The sequence below is a fragment of the Phoxinus phoxinus genome, assembly GCF_949152265.1.
Source record: "Phoxinus phoxinus genome assembly, chromosome: 3".
NCBI lineage: Eukaryota > Metazoa > Chordata > Actinopteri > Cypriniformes > Leuciscidae > Phoxinus > Phoxinus phoxinus.
In genome coordinates, this window is record NC_136878.1 from 22,231,587 (window position 1) to 22,247,762 (window position 16,176).

The window sequence follows — 16,176 nt, forward strand, 5'->3', positions numbered from 1 at the left end:
AATCAGCTCCATTGATACTGACTGACTGCCCCCCTGCACTCAGGGTGAAATCTGTGATAAACTCTATGGACTTCGGCCAGGCCCTCACCTCCATTAACTACATGTGCAAAAAACCACTCCTTCCTTCTAACCCTTCCTGCAATTGGCTAAACTACCATCACTCCCCCTTTAAACCCTAGTCAAATATCTAGACTAAGTTCTAATACATCCTTTCTGACAGGAATTTGCAGAAACTCAGAGGAGATTTCACGCTCCAGCAGTCAGTCATCATGTCAGACAGAGGTGCATTTGATACCAATGTGGTGACCCTCACTAGGTTTGTCTTGGAAGAGGGCAGAAAAGCCAAAGGAACGGGGGAGCTTACAACCCTTCTCAACTCCATGTGCACAGCCGTCAAAGCCATTTCCACAGCTGTCAGAAAAGCCGGGATTGCAAATCTGTGAGTAGCCAATTGTTGCATCTTCACCACGCAAACATTTAGACTTTCACAGAAACTGTAGCCATATTAAATAACAGTATGCATTTTTAGATCGTTTCTATAATTTTTGCATCCTATAGTACAAAAAAGTGCAGTGTTCAATGTACACTACCACTTCCCAGAATATACAATGCGGTTTGGTGTCCCATTGATTCATTTGTACCTTTTTTTTAAACCTTAATTTTCATCTGTGCAAAACAATTTTCCGGATGCATCATGCTTGCACAATTGATATGTCAATTCGCTGTTGTAGTGGCTGGTCAGTTCAGCTACTTTGCAAACACACTGCAGACTGAGGCAATGATTAGACCTTGTCTCTTGTTGAAATAGGGGCAAAGGTCGACTCATTCCCGTTATCAGCACTGCAAGAGGAAAAGCATACAGGCCACACAACTCTGCATGAATCAATCACTGTTATAAATCTCCATCTCTCTTTCTCAGCTATGGAATTGCCGGGACCACAAACGTTACAGGTGACCAGGTGAAAAAGTTGGATGTCCTGTCCAATGATCTTGTTATAAACATGATTAAATCCTCCTTCACATCCTGTGTTTTGGTGTCTGAAGAAGATGAGAAGGCCATCATTGTAGAACCAGAGAAAAGGGTGTGTCATTGTTGTTGTTATTGTTTGTTTTTTTGACCAACCTTAAATTTTATTTTTTTAGTTTAGTTTTTAATTTAAAAGTAAAATTAAATTAATTAAAAACTAATTAATAACATGCAGGAATTTTCTGTTAATATAATTTTAGTCTGCATTTTTAGCCAAAGTATGTGAATTATCCTACTTGTTTGTTTTTGTCTGTATTGTGGTCTGTGAAATCATTTTGTTTGTTGCTTCATTAAATCCCCCAGTATTAACTAGCTACTTTAATGCATTTGTGTTTGGCCAATACACTGCATGACGCTGTCCTTTCGTTCGCCCAGGGCAAATACGTGGTTTGCTTTGACCCCCTGGATGGCTCTTCAAACATTGACTGCTTAGCTTCTATTGGAACCATTTTTGCGATCTACAGAAAGGTATAGAGTCCAGGCTTTCAGATCCACTGCAGTACAAACAGATATCTTTACAGTCATGTAATGAAATGCTTTTGTTTGTTTGTTTGTGTGCACATGATCTCCAGGAAACTGATGACGAGCCCTCAGAGAAGGATGCCTTGCGGAGCGGCAGAAACATTGTGGCAGCAGGGTATGCTCTCTATGGCAGTGCTACCATGATGGTTCTCTCCACAGGCCAGGGAGTCAACTGCTTTATGCTTGATCCTGTATGTCAGCATTTTGTTACCTTATATTCTGAAGTATATAAACATTCAATGCATTACTTCTTAAAAGTCTAATCTTCTGCATCATTTCCTCCTGCATCATTAGGCTATCGGTGAGTTCATACTTGTGGACCAGAACGTCAGGATTAAGAAGAAGGGAAAGATCTACAGTCTCAATGAAGGCTATGCACAGCATTTCTACCCAGATGTCACAGAATATCTGCAAAAGAAGAAATTCCCAGAGGTAAGAGCCCCCAGATTCTCACTGAAGGGTCCGAGCTAGAAAAAGCATCCAAGAATTATATCGTATCTGTTTAGTAACTTTGGTGATATTAGTTGACATCACGGTAGAGTCAAGTCTGAACTTAAGACTTAAGATTACTGCTGTTTAAAAGTTTGAGGTCGGTAAGATTTTAATGGTTTTTTTTGGGGAGACTTAGTTTGGAGTCTCACTAAGTCTAAGGCTGCATATATTTGATCAAAAAATGAGAACAGCAATATTGTGAAATATTATTTCAATTTAAATTAAATGTTTCTATTTCAATACATTTTATTTTTAAATGAAATGAATTGCAATGATGGCAAAGCCTAATTTTAAAAAGCTATTATTACAGGATACAGTGTCACATCATCCTTCAGCAATCATTCTAATATGTTAATTTGATGCTCAAGAATCAATATTCAAAACAGCTGTGCTGCTTAGTGTAATACATAATACTTTTTTTCCAGGACTCTCTGTTTAATAGAAAGTCCAAAACAGCTTTTATTCAAACATTTATAATGTCACTTTTTTATACTGTCACTTTTGGTTCATTTAATGGATCTTTGCTGAATAAAGTTGTTAATTTCTTAATAAAAAAAGTAAGTCCATTAAAGGCATAGTTCACTTTAAAATTAAAATTCTGTCACCATTTACTCACCCTCAAGTTGTTTCAAACCTGTATTAATTTATTTCTTCTGCTGAACACAAAGAAATATATTTTGAAGAATGTCAGTAACCAAACAGTTACCAGGTCCCATTTCTATAGTAGGAAAAAAAAAATACTATGGAAGTCAATGGGTACAGACTACTGTTTGGTTACTGACATTCTTCAAAATATCTGTCTTTGTGTTCAACAGAAGAAATAAATTAATACAGGTTTGAAACAACTTGAGGGTGAGTAAATGATGACAGAATTTTAATTTTAAAGTGAACTATCCCTTTAAAGTTTATAAGGCTTTTTTAATTACTTTCACTCAGGTAAGTTTTTGGAAATTTTAAATGCAAAATTTGGACTGAAATAATTTCTCAGTACCTTTTTCTCTTTTGAATGTGCAGTATATATAGAACATTATATAGAAAGTTTGTCAAATTCAGCACAGTGAATATTTTTGTGAAAATAATGTTCTTGCTCTGACCTGCAGGATGGCAGCTCACCCTATGGAGGGCGCTACGTCGGCTCCATGGTAGCTGATGTGCACAGGACGCTGGTCTATGGTGGAATTTTCCTGTATCCTGCTAATGTCAAGAGCCCCAAGGGCAAGGTGAGAAAAAAAAAACATGGTTAAACAGTGAATCACAAGGCATGTGTGTTTCAAATAGATCAATGTCATATTAAAATGTATTTTGAGGCAGCGGTCTCACTGATTTCATGTTTCTTTCTCGGCTCCAGCTGAGGCTGTTGTATGAGTGCAACCCCATGGCATTCATCGTGGAGCAGGCCGGAGGTATGGCAACAACAGGTGCCATGAATGTTCTAGACATCAAACCTGACTCAATCCACCAGAGGGTTCCTGTGGTGCTGGGCTCCCCTGATGATGTGCAGGAGTATATCTCCATCTACAAGAAACATGCCAAATGAGATGCAACCAGATGTGCATTTTATTATTATTTACTACAACCATCATCATCCCACTGATTCTGAAACCCAAAAACAATTAGTGAAACCGAAGGACAAAACATGAAGCATGTTGTATATAGGGAACAAGAAGTTTCTATTTTAAGTTTTTCAATTGTTTGTGTGTAATTGTTTTTACGCTTATGGTCCCTAGTTATGTCATTCATAATAATAAAAAGAGATCATATCTGATCCCACAATGTAAAGTGACTGCCATTAAGCCCTCTGTTCACCTTGAAAATAAAATCAGAACTTTGTTTGAAATGTGTCTGCATTAAACATCATTTGATGATCAGAAATCATTGCAAAAAAGCTATAAGCTGTAATTTATTTGGAATCAAACACAAATCTCATGTCATAGTGTAAATATAGCCGCAAGCAGCAATCATTGGAGTCCGAGCACTAATGGCCCATCATTAGCTATCGAGTTGAAAATGTATCTTATGATGGGGTTTTAGAGCAAAGTCTATCTAAATTTAGGGTTTGATCAAACAGATCATAGTCACACACAGGTGTCAAAAGGGAAAACTGTTTTAAAAGAAATCACTCATTAAAAGAGAATTGAAAGTAACCTGCCGTAAGTCATGTTAAAGCTATGGTGGTGTATGTGTGGACATCATTCAACATTTAAATTTGATGAATCGCATGTCATAGGATGCCACAGGTTTGTGTGAACTGTTGTGCTTAAACTCTAATGTCAAAATGTATTTAAAATTAAATAGCCTAAATTTTATTTTTTGAAACATTTTTGAGGAATATTTTTGTAGAAATTATAAAAATAGACTATACTGTAATGCAGACACACTACATATAATTCTCGAAACTGTCATGTTACTTTAGACTGCATGATATAAAAAGTAAATAAATGGAACAATTCTTGGGCCGCTATTAGTGCAGAGCCATAATCCTGCAGGGTTTTGCTCCAAACCTGATAAAAACTCACATGCCTGTAGCTTTCTAACCCTTAAGACCTTGATTGGATTATTCAGGTGTGTTTGATTAGGGTTGGAGCAAAACTCTGCAGGATTCTGCCTCTCTCCAGGACCCTACTATAAGCTATTAAGAAAAAAAAATTAGAAATGACTAAAGCACATAACAAAATTACAAACATTAAAATGAAAACTGATTAATCTAATTCGAAGTATCAATATGTCTAAATACTGCAATAGTAGGCTATATACAAAATAGTAAAATAACACAGACAAATAAAGAAAAGTAAATAATTCCGGGTATTCCTCAGTTCGTCTTTATCACTTTACAATCCTGCTCTGATAGGAAGGTATTTGTCGCCATCTAACGGTGTGATACTCAAACAACAACGGAAAAGTAGGTCAAACTGTGGTGACGTCAGACGCAAAAGAGCGTCGCTGTATTTTCCTCATCGATCGCAGGTGTCTCTCTACCGGCCATCACGGAGCAGTTACAGTACGTACGTAGGTAACATCACTTTTAGTTCGTATTCATCCACAAAGTCTTTTTTTCTGTGTTGCAATCGCGTTGACTGGATGTCTCAAGTAGCCTATTTTCTTTGTAGACACCTTTTAAAGCTGACTTGTAATGTTTACTATTGGTTAGATTGCAGATTGTCGCCCAGAGAATATTGTGATTTTGACACAACCAGTAACTAATTTGTAGAGCTGTATCGATTAGTTTGTGTAACACCAAGAGAAAGCCGACAGCCAACGACAACTTCTGGACACTCAAGTCATGTATTTACCGAACACTAATTCAGACTTCCTGTATGTTACTTTGTCTCTAAAACCGTATAACACGCGCTTTGAACTCTCTTGCCTAGTGCTTACTAAACTGAGGGTTTCGTTTGTGGTATTTTCAAACAATATACGGCCAATAAAAGAGACAGTTGCATTCAGGTATTTGTGCTTTCCTCAATCCTCTTATCAACAAAGTCACAGCAATGTCAGTGTTCCACATGCTCTCTCAATCTGTCATGATCTCGGTACTTTTCACACCAGTGCGTTGTTAGCTGTTATTACCCATAATAAAATACACAATAAAATCGTTGATGCACAGCAAACCAGTTTAGGCATTTTTAATCTGTAGCCTAAAACAAAACATTCCATGTATACAATATATGAACAATTATCATTATCAAGTTCTGGGATCTGTTTTAATCTTTGTTTGCTAAGATACTACACTTATCATGTTTGAGGCTATTAATGGTAAATTATGCATACAATGCACATTAGTTACTTTTACGTGTTGTTTACTATTGATAGCATGGAGATGTACTTTATTAGGTTAACTATATCGCATCTTTTTTGTTCAGAATGACATTGGGAGCGATTGCCTCTGTGATCCTCGCCATAGGAGGAGCCGCAATGTTTTCTGCTCTTCATAAGATTGAGGAAGGACATGTGGGTGTTTACTACAGGTCAGTTGCTCAAGATTCTCCGGCAATCTGCTCCCAGAACCAAGCAGATGCTGCACAGCAGTCTCTACTCTATGGCTCGTATAACTGTGTGTGCTTCTCTCCTCTCAGAGGTGGAGCTCTGCTGACCGCCACCAGTGGTCCTGGATTTCATCTGATGTTGCCGTTCATTACTTCATTCAAATCTGTACAGGTAAAAGGCAGACTTTTTATGTAGCCTATAGTTAAACTCAGTTTTCTTTTTCTTATTGCATCCTCTCTCTTTTCGTAAAGACAACCCTACAAACAGATGAAGTAAAGAATGTTCCATGCGGCACAAGGTGAGGTTAATTGTTCATTCATCAGATTAATGTGCATGCAAAGCAAGAGCAAGAACGCCAGCGTTACTGTAGGTGTTTGGTTTTCTCTATTGCTACATACCAAATTCGGTACTATACGGTTATCCGGACCACACGATGGCCTACCCCTAACCCCGCCCCTAAACCTACCCGTCACTGGGGTTAAGACCAATCAGGGATGACTATACGGGACTAAAAGACACACGTGTGGTCCGGATAACCGTATAGTACCCCAAATTCTTGTTTGTTTAAATCTGGCCTGCAGTTCTGTATAGCCAATATCATATAGGCCAGGTTTCACAGTCAGGGCTTAGGCCAGGATCAGGCCTTAGTTCAATTAGGGCAGTTAAGTAGCTTTTATAAACGTGCCTTAGACAAAACATTACTGGTGTGCATCTTGAAACAAATATTATTTTAAGCTATGTCATTGCAAGTTGTTTTTAGTTAAAACATCTCAAACATGCATTTTAGTCTGGGACTAGCTTAAGACTTTTCTGTGTAACTGGGGGATAGTGTCGGGGGAAATTCTGCTATTCTGCTCTTTGTTAGAAATTACTCGAGTTACGGATTTCCAGATTCCCAAACCATGTTGTTTTGATGTTTTGTTCAGAGCTGCTGAAGTGAGGCATAGTGCACTTTGACCTGAGGCCTTCTCTGAGATTTACACCAAGCTCTAAAACATATCTTAATGAAAACACTGTTCAAGAAATGCACTAAATTAGTCGTTTCAGGGTAAAAATAAATTTTGCATGCTTAAAGCCTAGTCTGACTGCACCTTTATAGAGGCTCCAGAGCAGTTCAGGAGAATCCTACCTAGACTGAAGGTTGAAACTGTGTGGTAGATCATAATTTACTGAGCAGACACAATTCGCCTTTGGCTAAGCCACGCCCTAGAATGTAGTTTGACCAATCACAGCGCAGCCAAGAACGAGCTCCCACAGAGGTCCGACACTTTTTCACAGCGCTCCATTGACTTTAACACAGGCGTCTCATATTTTTGGTCTCGGCAGGCTATTACCGTCGTGGTTTTATCAAAAATATGGTTAAACGTTGTGCCTGGGGCATACGCGTTTCCCAGAGAGGTTGGAGGGGGGTGTCCGTTTTTTTCCCTTCCCAAAACCGGTCAAACCTGACAAGTGTCGTTTTTGGATTAAACTGTGTGGACGTCCTCACAGTCAGCTAAACCCCTCAAGGATCAACAAGCACACTTTTGTGCTCTAAGATACATTTAGCTTTTAACCTTACTGTGAAGTTATACTAGTTAGACAGTTTTAGGTTATGATTTCGGTTCTCTACCCTAATTGTTGATACCCTAGCACACGCTGCTAATAAATACAACTATACTCGCGTAGTCCGTTTGCTTTGTAATAACGATTATATAAGTGTATAGAGACCTACCCAGCTTTGCATGAACAGTGTTGCTCCTTGATATTGTTAGTCCCAGCCTCCGTCTCGATTAGGATATGCAGTGGTTCATTTTTTTGACTGTGACCGTTATGCTTTTGCCTCTATTTGGATGCCTTGTTGTTGCTTGCGTTTCACCTTTATGTCTTGAATTTAGCCTTTGAACGCATATTGCAGCCCCTTTTGCCTACTTCTATCGGGCACTTTATTTGCTGCTTTATAAAAGTTTGATAAAATCTTAGCAGGAAGAGCTGTCACAGCATAAGCCATGTTGATACCAAACCAGAGCCCAGATGAAGTTGACGGAAGTAGCCACAGTAACTAAGGGGGGCGGGGCTTAGCCAAAGGTGAATTGATCGACTATATTTATTATAGAGTTTAGGTAAAACATTTCACAATTCTGTTCCCTCCTCCTTTCCTTATCATTTCCTGTCATCTCTCTACTGTTCTATAAAAATAAAATTTGTTTTGGTTAATAGGCCAAAGTCCAGATAAAATGGTTAAGAATAAATCACTCATTCTTCCCTGAGGTTTTTCAGATTATTGCTGTTAACAGTAATTAATAATGTATTTATTCTATTTGATTATTATATTTACTGAAAGATGCAGTTAGTGATTTCTGAGAAATGCTGTTGAAAATTAAATCGCTTGCGTCTGCGTAGTCGGCTACACACATCCTACGACGTAGCTACGGCGCGAGTTCGACGCAGAAGTATAAATTGGGCTTTAGTGGTTGCTGTTGTTTCATTACGTGTTTGTTATTTTGGGGGCGGGAGGGATGTGTCTCCCAATGAAGGGAGGGGTGTGTTTGTTTGGGTGTCGATTTCAAATATCAACAGTGTTTCTCAGTAATTGCTTACTGCAACTTTAATGTGGGTAAATGTATTATCAAATGTTTCTATAAAGAATGCTGTTCAAAAGTTTGGGGTCAGTAAGTTTTTGAAAGAAGATTTTTATGTTCACCAATGCTGCATTTATTTAATCAAAAATACCGTGAAGGCAAACAGTCATATTATGATATAGTATTACAATTGAAAATATTTTTTAAGTTTAATTTATTCATGTGATGGCAAGGCAGCATCATTACTCCAGTCTTCAGGGTCACATGCTGATTTGCTGATCAAGAAACATCTACCGTATTTTTATCACAGCTGAAAATAGAGGAAATGTGGAAACCATTAGACATTTTTTGTGGGACGTTTTTTTGGATGAATAAGAAGTTCAAAAGAACAACATTTACTTGTAATAGAAAACGTACTGTACAAAAACATTATACAGTAAATGTCTTGTTGGTTTTGATTGATTTAATGGGTCCTTGGCGCTAAATACTTTTTAAATGACAGCTGGCATAGTACAAGTTGACAAAGCAGATTGTCAGTCTTGTATCGCTGATCATCTCAGACGCGGTATGCTGTTGTGAGGGAGACCCTGCGTGATACTTTTTTTTTGTTTTGAAATATATTTTCACACTCATTCATATATGGAAACATGTTGTTTTGCTTTGCAGTGGAGGTGTAATTATCTACTTTGATCAGATTGAGGTGGTGAACTACCTTGTTCCCTCAGCAGGTAAAGTGATTTTTTTGTCATTTATAATGTCGAACTTAATAAAAGGCTGTCGTTCGGGGTGGACAACTGGGAACATTTTCCTGGGCTTCTTACATGGGAGGGCCCTCTAAAGAGCCATTTTGGCATAGCCTGCTTGCTCATAAATATTTTATCCCGCTCCCGATGAATTTACGGGACGAGTCAGACTATAACTGTCGTTTATTTTATGTGCCCTATTCATCTCTTACTTAACATCATTGTCTGTTCTGCTGCAGTGTATGGCATTGTGAGAAACTTCACTGCTGACTATGACAAAGCCCTGATTTTCAACAAGGTTCACCATGAGCTGAATCAGTTCTGTAGTGTGCACTCACTTCAGGAGGTCTACATCGGTCTATTCGGTAAGTGTTGTGTTGCTTTACCATGTTAAATTATTTTATATCATTAAACTTGTTAATATTTTGCTTGTTAATAACTTGTTAATATTTCCTTGCAGCTGACAGCAACTGCCTCACAAAAACACTCATTGATTTTTTTCCCCCTTCAAACTGATGGGTGAATTTAAATAATTTTATGCATATTTTTTTCTCTACTAAAATGTCAAGACACCCTATATCCACAATATAACTCACTAGGAAGGTTTAGGAAATATATTTAAAAAAAAATCGTAATGAAATACCTTAACAGTAAGTCATTTGGATTTTCTTTAGCTCTAGAAATGCATGTTTAAAGTGTTGCAGTGTGAGAAGTTAAATGTAAAATAAATGCACTTCACAATGGTGTGAGGGGAATACAGCCCTCTAGTGGTGATGCGGCGGGGTTGCACGTGTGACTAGAATTCACCCAAATAGTATTATAGTATTGTAGTAGGCTACATAACAAATTTTTATTTTTGTGTGAACTGTCCCTTTAAGCTTCTCACGTGTTTTTTTTTTTGTTCAGTTGTGAAAATTGTTCAATTATAGTCATATAAATATAATATTATAAAAAATAAATAAAAAAAATCAGATACTTTTGATTTTTCCATGAATATATAGCCATTGATGCTGATATGGCATTAAATCATAAGGAAAGTAAATATTTGCAGTTGTGATGAGAAAATTAGTTGTGTGTATAAGTTGTGTATCATTCATAAAGTGACCTGTTGATTCTTCTCTGGCCTTAGATCAAATAGATGAGAATCTAAAACTCACGCTACAGGAGGATCTTACCAACATGGCACCTGGACTCATCATTCAGGTGGGATTCATCATTTATAATTTTTTTGGCAATTTAGTCTGTTTTCTGCTCCAATCAACAGAGTTCTGTTCTTGTCAGCATTCTATCTTCTGTACAGGTTATACATTATTGCTTAGGGTAGTTCACCCAAAAATTAAAATCAGCCCATGATTTACATACCCTGAAGCCATCCTAGGTGTATATGACATGTTTCTTTCAGACAAATACAATCTAGAGTTATATTAAACAATGTCCTGGCTCTTCCAAGGTCCATCAAAGTGCATCTATTCATGATAAATGTGCTCGACACGGATCTTCGTGGGTTAATAAAGGCCTTCTGAAGTGAAGCGATGCGTTTGTGTAAGAAAATATCCATATTTAAAACTTTATCGACTAAAATAACTAGCTTCCGGTAGACGGCTGTACGGTGTACGGTATTTTTATATAACTCCGATTGTATTCGTCTGAAAGAAGAATGTCATATACAACTAGGGCTAATTTTCCTTTTTGGGTGAACTCTTCCGTTAAACGGGTCCTTTGAATTCAGGAAAGATAACCCTGGTCTTTCGTAATTTATTACAAAAACATTCAAGACTTTATCTGGTTTCACATTTTGCAAGACCAGAGATAATATCCTGGTAATAATAACCTCTTTGTGTATTTATGCATGTGTTTTTCTTTCATAGACTCAAGCAAAGACGGTTAAAACAGCCTTCCTCGTAATAAACTGTGCAAGCAGTAGATTTTCATGGTTACTGTTTCTCATCTATCAGGACTAAAAATGTGCACGTTGGTACAACACTGAGATCATTAGTAACCTGATTCATGCTTCCTTGTAGCCTGAATATTCTAATGGAGCTTTTGTGGGTAATGTGTCATTCACTTGATGCACGATGAGCTGTGAGTCACATGAGAAGTATGTAAACATGTCCACTAATTTTGTTCCGAGATCCATTTGTTCCGACTCCTTTCCCAAGGCCCTTGCAGCAAAAAGGAAAAAAAGAAGAAGAGAGAAAGTCAAATATCTAATTAGATTTTGTTTATTAACAAAAAGGATGTCTGTCTGTCTTTAACTTTTTTTTCTCTTACTCTCTCCTCTGTTCCTCTCCGCCGTAAGCAGGCAGTCCGTGTTACCAAACCAAACATTCCAGAAAGCATTCGCAGGAACTATGAATTGATGTGAGTTTATAAGAACCCTTTGCATGTAAGAGCTGTTGATGATCTTATTGCGTTACAAACAGGACCCAAAATGAACTAACACAGTGAGTGAATGTAGTGGTAATAATTGTTTCTGGCTATGGTTTATATGATGCCTCTATGACAAATGAATTCTTCTTCTTACTATTTATTTTTTTGTTGTATTAATTAATAATCCTGCATATTAGTGACACACAGTACATGTTGTTAAGTTACTCACAGCACCATACACAAAATGAGCCACTCACTGTACTGGAGAAAAAAAGTGCACAAGTATGTATTTTCTGCATTTGGTTGTGTATTTTTATATATTTGAGTCACTCTCACCATTAGGTTTTAGACAGAATGTATAATGTTGCCAGCTGGAAAGTAACTTTGTACTTGCATATGGGTCTACATTTTGGACCCTGGTTACAGCATAACTTTTTATTCTAACGGAATTTCTCTTTTTCTTTATTTTGTGTCTTCTCAGGGAGAGTGAGAGAACAAAGTTACTGATTGCAGCCCAGACACAGAAGGTGGTAGAGAAGGAGGCAGAGACGGAGAGGAAAAAGGCTGTCATTGGTGAACAAAGATGTTTTTCTTAGTACTCCGCCTGATTAGCATGTTTGGTCATGTGGATTGGATACCGAGAAAGTTGTTGCTTATTTAAAAGTAAAAGAAAGTTGCTCTACTTTTTTCCTGTCTGCAGAGGCAGAGAAGGTGGCACAGGTGGCTGAAATCAAATTTGGCCAGAAAGTAATGGAAAAAGAAACAGAGAAAAGGATTTCAGAAATTGAAGGTTGGTGAATGTGCAGTCTTGAACATCTGATGGAACATGAGCATAATGTAGGAGATTAAAAACAGGTTGGATTAACCATGTGGGCATTTGGGCCCTGATTTTATCAAAATTTCAAATTAACAATGGTCAGGGTTTGGAAGAAATGACCTCATAGCATTGAATACCTATTTCATAAATTAAATATAACATTACATTCAAAAGTTCTGGTTGAGTAAGATATTTTTTTTTTTAGGAAATTAATACTTTTATTATTCAGCAAAGGTGCATTTAAAGTGTCTACCAAACCAGCATGCAGATCACTTTTTGAAGGACATTGTTACAGAAGCTGTCAGGTTCAAACCTTTCATCAATACCTCTAAGAGTTTGTCTAGTCAACATGAAAATTATGTGAGAATGAAACTAAAACTAAAAAACAAAACTACAGAGAGATTGAATGATTGCATAGAAGACAAATGCTAAAGATTAACATGCAAAGCAAGTCATTGGTTTGATTTGAAGATGTCTTGCACTAATGACAGTGTAAACCAGAATATATATACATATAACTATAACTTCCCATATAAATATATGGTCAGCTTACTCTTCAGTATGTTTTCTACTGTGCAGTTTTTGGAATTGTTTTTATAAGGTTGGGTTTCTCTGCCTTCTTACTGTAATACTGGGAAAATGACTCTTCTGAGAAAATGGACTGAATCATACAAGCCACAGTGTTAAGGTTTTATGAGAACATTTGCTAGGAAGTTGTCATGGAGTGTCTGAACTAATGTGAAGCCAGAATGTCTTAGCAATTCTCAGCTGAGTTTTGAATGCTGGTTGTAAAACTAGTGACTAATCTGGTATCAGGAGGAGTGCAACAAAGTCAGTCCTTTTTTCCCCTTCATTAAAAAGTTTTACGTATGATGAAATAAATATTAGTACTTTTGGAAAATAAAACCAAAAAACCCATTAAAAATCATGTAGACAGTCATACCAGTCGTCTGCTTTATTTTACTTGGAAGCTGGTCGCCTCATGGTGGCCAACATGTTGAAATACTAAGATGCTTTCTTTCACACTATGTCGGAATGATTATGACTTGTAAAAACTAGTCACAAACTCAGTTTTAAATTATAATTACAACTTGTTAACTGAATTTTCAGAGGCTTGGGTGAACCGTGTGAATATATTGTATATTCATGAATTTAAATGAATTCATGAATTTAAATTGCATTGACTCATCACACAATTCTGACTGAATGTTGCTGTGATTTCTGTTGTTTATACTGTATTTTGCTGATTTTATAGACAGCGCTTTCCTTGCTACGCAGAAAACAAAAGCAGATGCAGATTTCTACACCGCACAGAGAGCATCTGAGGCCAATAAGGTAAACAATTAAAACTGTCCCTCATCATTAATGTGCTCATTGATTTTTTGAAACATGTTATTCTCTTCTCTTCTCACAGCTCAAGCTGACCCCTGAATATCTCCAGCTGATGAAATTTAAGGCAATAGCAGCTAATAGTAAGATTTACTTTGGAAGTGAGATCCCTCACATGTTTATGGACTCAGGACCAGGAAGCTCCTCCTCCGCTGCTTCCAAAGCCATAGACGCTCTCTCAGAGGGGATGCTGGACTTGGAATGAAGAGAAATGGGGTAGAACTCTGGGTTGTAGCACTGAGAATAAATGAACGGGTAATGGAAGACTAATAGCCTGTCTGTAGACTGCATTGGGACAATCTGCAGCTGAAACCACTTCAGTAAAGTAACACGGTGCTTTACCGGTATCTTTACCCTGGTGACTTGATCACAAGCCAGTGGTGCTTGAACAGAGTATTATACTTTTCAATAGAACGGAATGTGGCAGTTTGAATTTGAATGTGACAATGTAAGCACGAGATCTGTGCATGTTTTAAAATATATTGTTTATAAACTTAAACAGTCATTCAGTTTTTTTTGTTGTTGTTTTTTACACTGAGGGATTGGTTTATGTACTTAATAGACATATTTGCATCTTAAAGGCTCTTATACCTCAGGGATTATTATATTGGCTTTACTTTAAATAATTTTTTTTTTTTCTTCTACAACCCCCTCAAAATGAAACGAAGTATGTATTCGATTCGGATGTTCTAAAAAATTTTGCCATTTGTTTTGCATTTTCACTTACTCAGTTAATTAGCTCGATCAATGAGGAAAAAAATGGGGACATTTGGCTAAGTACTGAGAAAATCTTTTGAGAGAGAATTTAAAGAATTTATCAGCATAAAGCATTTGTTGCTAAACATATATATGTATAAATTGTGTGCTGAGTTTTAGTATTTTGAGTGCAGCAAGAAATGTTCTCTCTTAAGCAGTGTACAGTACACGATATAACGATTTCCTCCTTTAAATCGGCAGGTGTTTTGTGCCTTTTCTAGCTCGCGTGCTGCACTGATAAGCCCAGAGCAGGACTGTGGTCCCATAAACCTTCCAGTTCTCTCACTTTCACATTTCTGAGGTTTTGAGTGTTGACACAGAAATGAGTCTTTGTCTCAGTCTGATCATTGACCTTGAAAATTTTGCATGCCTGTGGGCTGTACAGTATCTCACTCAATGTTTATTCTACTTTAATTTCTTGGTTAGTTACGTTTTTCAAATTTTTCCATTTCTCCTAAACTCAAGTTCTATTACATAAATATACAAGGTGTATATTTTTGTTCAGTGTCTAAAATTGTTACATATGAAGATCATGTACAGTATATCTCATTCAAGTACCTCTAGTGGATCAACTCATCTGGATCAATGGCTTCCTTACATTTGTAGTTAGAAGTCAGTTATGTTAACATTCATGCATATCTGGAACTTGAAGGAAGTAAAAACTTTGTCACTGATATGCGTATAAATATTCTTAAAAATTAACAGCATACCTCATATTTGTACATTTGAAATTATATATTAATCTCTTTAGTGATCCTGTCTTTGAAAGCTGGACAGCTTTAATTTAGTGAGAACTTTAGTGTGACTATTTATTTCAGAACAGTTGTGTTTAGGCAGAGGCTTTTGTTTTGAACATTTTAGCAGATTGTGTAATACTTTGTTCAAAACCTCAGAGACTCATCAGAAATTCCCAAAGACCTTTACTGTTGTACTGTACTGTTTTTGTGCTGGAACACGATAGTGCGTGTAGAATCACTGTCTCTTTTTAGTGTTTTGTCAAGTTCAGTTTCTTTATTTCATGTACATTAACAGTACTTAAAAGTTGGCTATGTATTGGGTGGGTAATTGTTTATATATTAAAGTTTTTTTTTTTCTTATTAAGTCTTTGTGTTCAGATTTTACGATATATTAAGATGACATCCTCAAAAACATGCTTGGTACAGGTAGGTCAGTGTTACTTTTAATTAACACTAATCCTTTGTGAAAGGTGTATATTATGTATTTTTTTGTAGGTTTAAAGGATAATTCCGGTATTTAACACCTTGAGTCTATATTGTAGTTTGTTTTGGATGAACAAGAGTGCTGGACAACATTTTTTTTGACAATGGTTCCTCTCTCGAGTTTTTGACTATAATAGAATTGGCCATGGACCCATTTAACATTGGAGTCAATGGGCATGTCCTAAAATGTCATTAAAACAGCCAATAATGTTCGTTTACAAAACTGTTAAACTCACCGAGTGGTTAGTGGTGTTCGTTGATGATTATAAACAATATATCGTCGCAATATATGATT

General features: G+C 36.8%; 2 protein-coding genes across 9 annotated transcripts; both read left to right on the plus strand.

Moving 5' to 3' along the window:
* The first annotated feature begins 199 nt into the window (after window positions 1–199).
* Window positions 200–3,878, plus strand: fbp1b (fructose-1,6-bisphosphatase 1b). Its single transcript, XM_079608684.1, has 7 exons — window positions 200–439; window positions 920–1,082; window positions 1,403–1,495; window positions 1,600–1,740; window positions 1,844–1,981; window positions 3,142–3,261; window positions 3,390–3,878. Exons 1-7 carry the CDS (start codon window positions 270–272, stop codon window positions 3,576–3,578), a joined length of 1,014 nt encoding a protein of 337 aa, XP_079464810.1. The 5' UTR covers window positions 200–269; the 3' UTR covers window positions 3,579–3,878.
* Window positions 3,879–4,891: 1,013 nt separating this feature from the next.
* Window positions 4,892–15,760, plus strand: erlin2 (ER lipid raft associated 2). Of its 8 annotated transcripts, none has more exons than XM_079608460.1 (12): window positions 4,892–5,047; window positions 5,902–6,006; window positions 6,115–6,196; window positions 6,277–6,323; window positions 9,253–9,314; window positions 9,569–9,694; window positions 10,459–10,532; window positions 11,632–11,690; window positions 12,181–12,272; window positions 12,400–12,489; window positions 13,772–13,851; window positions 13,931–15,760. In XM_079608460.1, exons 2-12 carry the CDS (start codon window positions 5,903–5,905, stop codon window positions 14,108–14,110), a joined length of 996 nt encoding a protein of 331 aa, XP_079464586.1. In that variant the 5' UTR covers window positions 4,892–5,047; window position 5,902; the 3' UTR covers window positions 14,111–15,760. The 8 variants fall into 8 exon arrangements, with proteins under 8 accessions (XP_079464586.1, XP_079464585.1, XP_079464587.1 ...); XM_079608459.1 differs by having other exon boundaries at window positions 4,921–5,051; XM_079608461.1 differs by having other exon boundaries at window positions 4,925–5,039.
* The last annotated feature ends 416 nt before the right edge of the window (window positions 15,761–16,176 follow it).

Excerpts from the sequence above, each read along its gene's own strand:
- fbp1b (XM_079608684.1), top strand. The coding sequence starts at position 270 with ATGTCAGACAGAGGTGCATTTGATACCAATGTGGTGACCCTCACTAGG. Across the intron at positions 1,083-1,402 it reads TTGTAGAACCAGAGAAAAGG|GGCAAATACGTGGTTTGCTT; the intron begins GTGTGTCATTGT and ends TCGTTCGCCCAG. Across the intron at positions 1,982-3,141 it reads AAAAGAAGAAATTCCCAGAG|GATGGCAGCTCACCCTATGG; the intron begins GTAAGAGCCCCC and ends TCTGACCTGCAG.
- erlin2 (XM_079608460.1), top strand. The coding sequence starts at position 5,903 with ATGACATTGGGAGCGATTGCCTCTGTGATCCTCGCCATAGGAGGAGCC. Across the intron at positions 6,197-6,276 it reads CTTCATTCAAATCTGTACAG|ACAACCCTACAAACAGATGA; the intron begins GTAAAAGGCAGA and ends CTTTTCGTAAAG. Across the intron at positions 13,852-13,930 it reads GAGCATCTGAGGCCAATAAG|CTCAAGCTGACCCCTGAATA; the intron begins GTAAACAATTAA and ends CTCTTCTCACAG.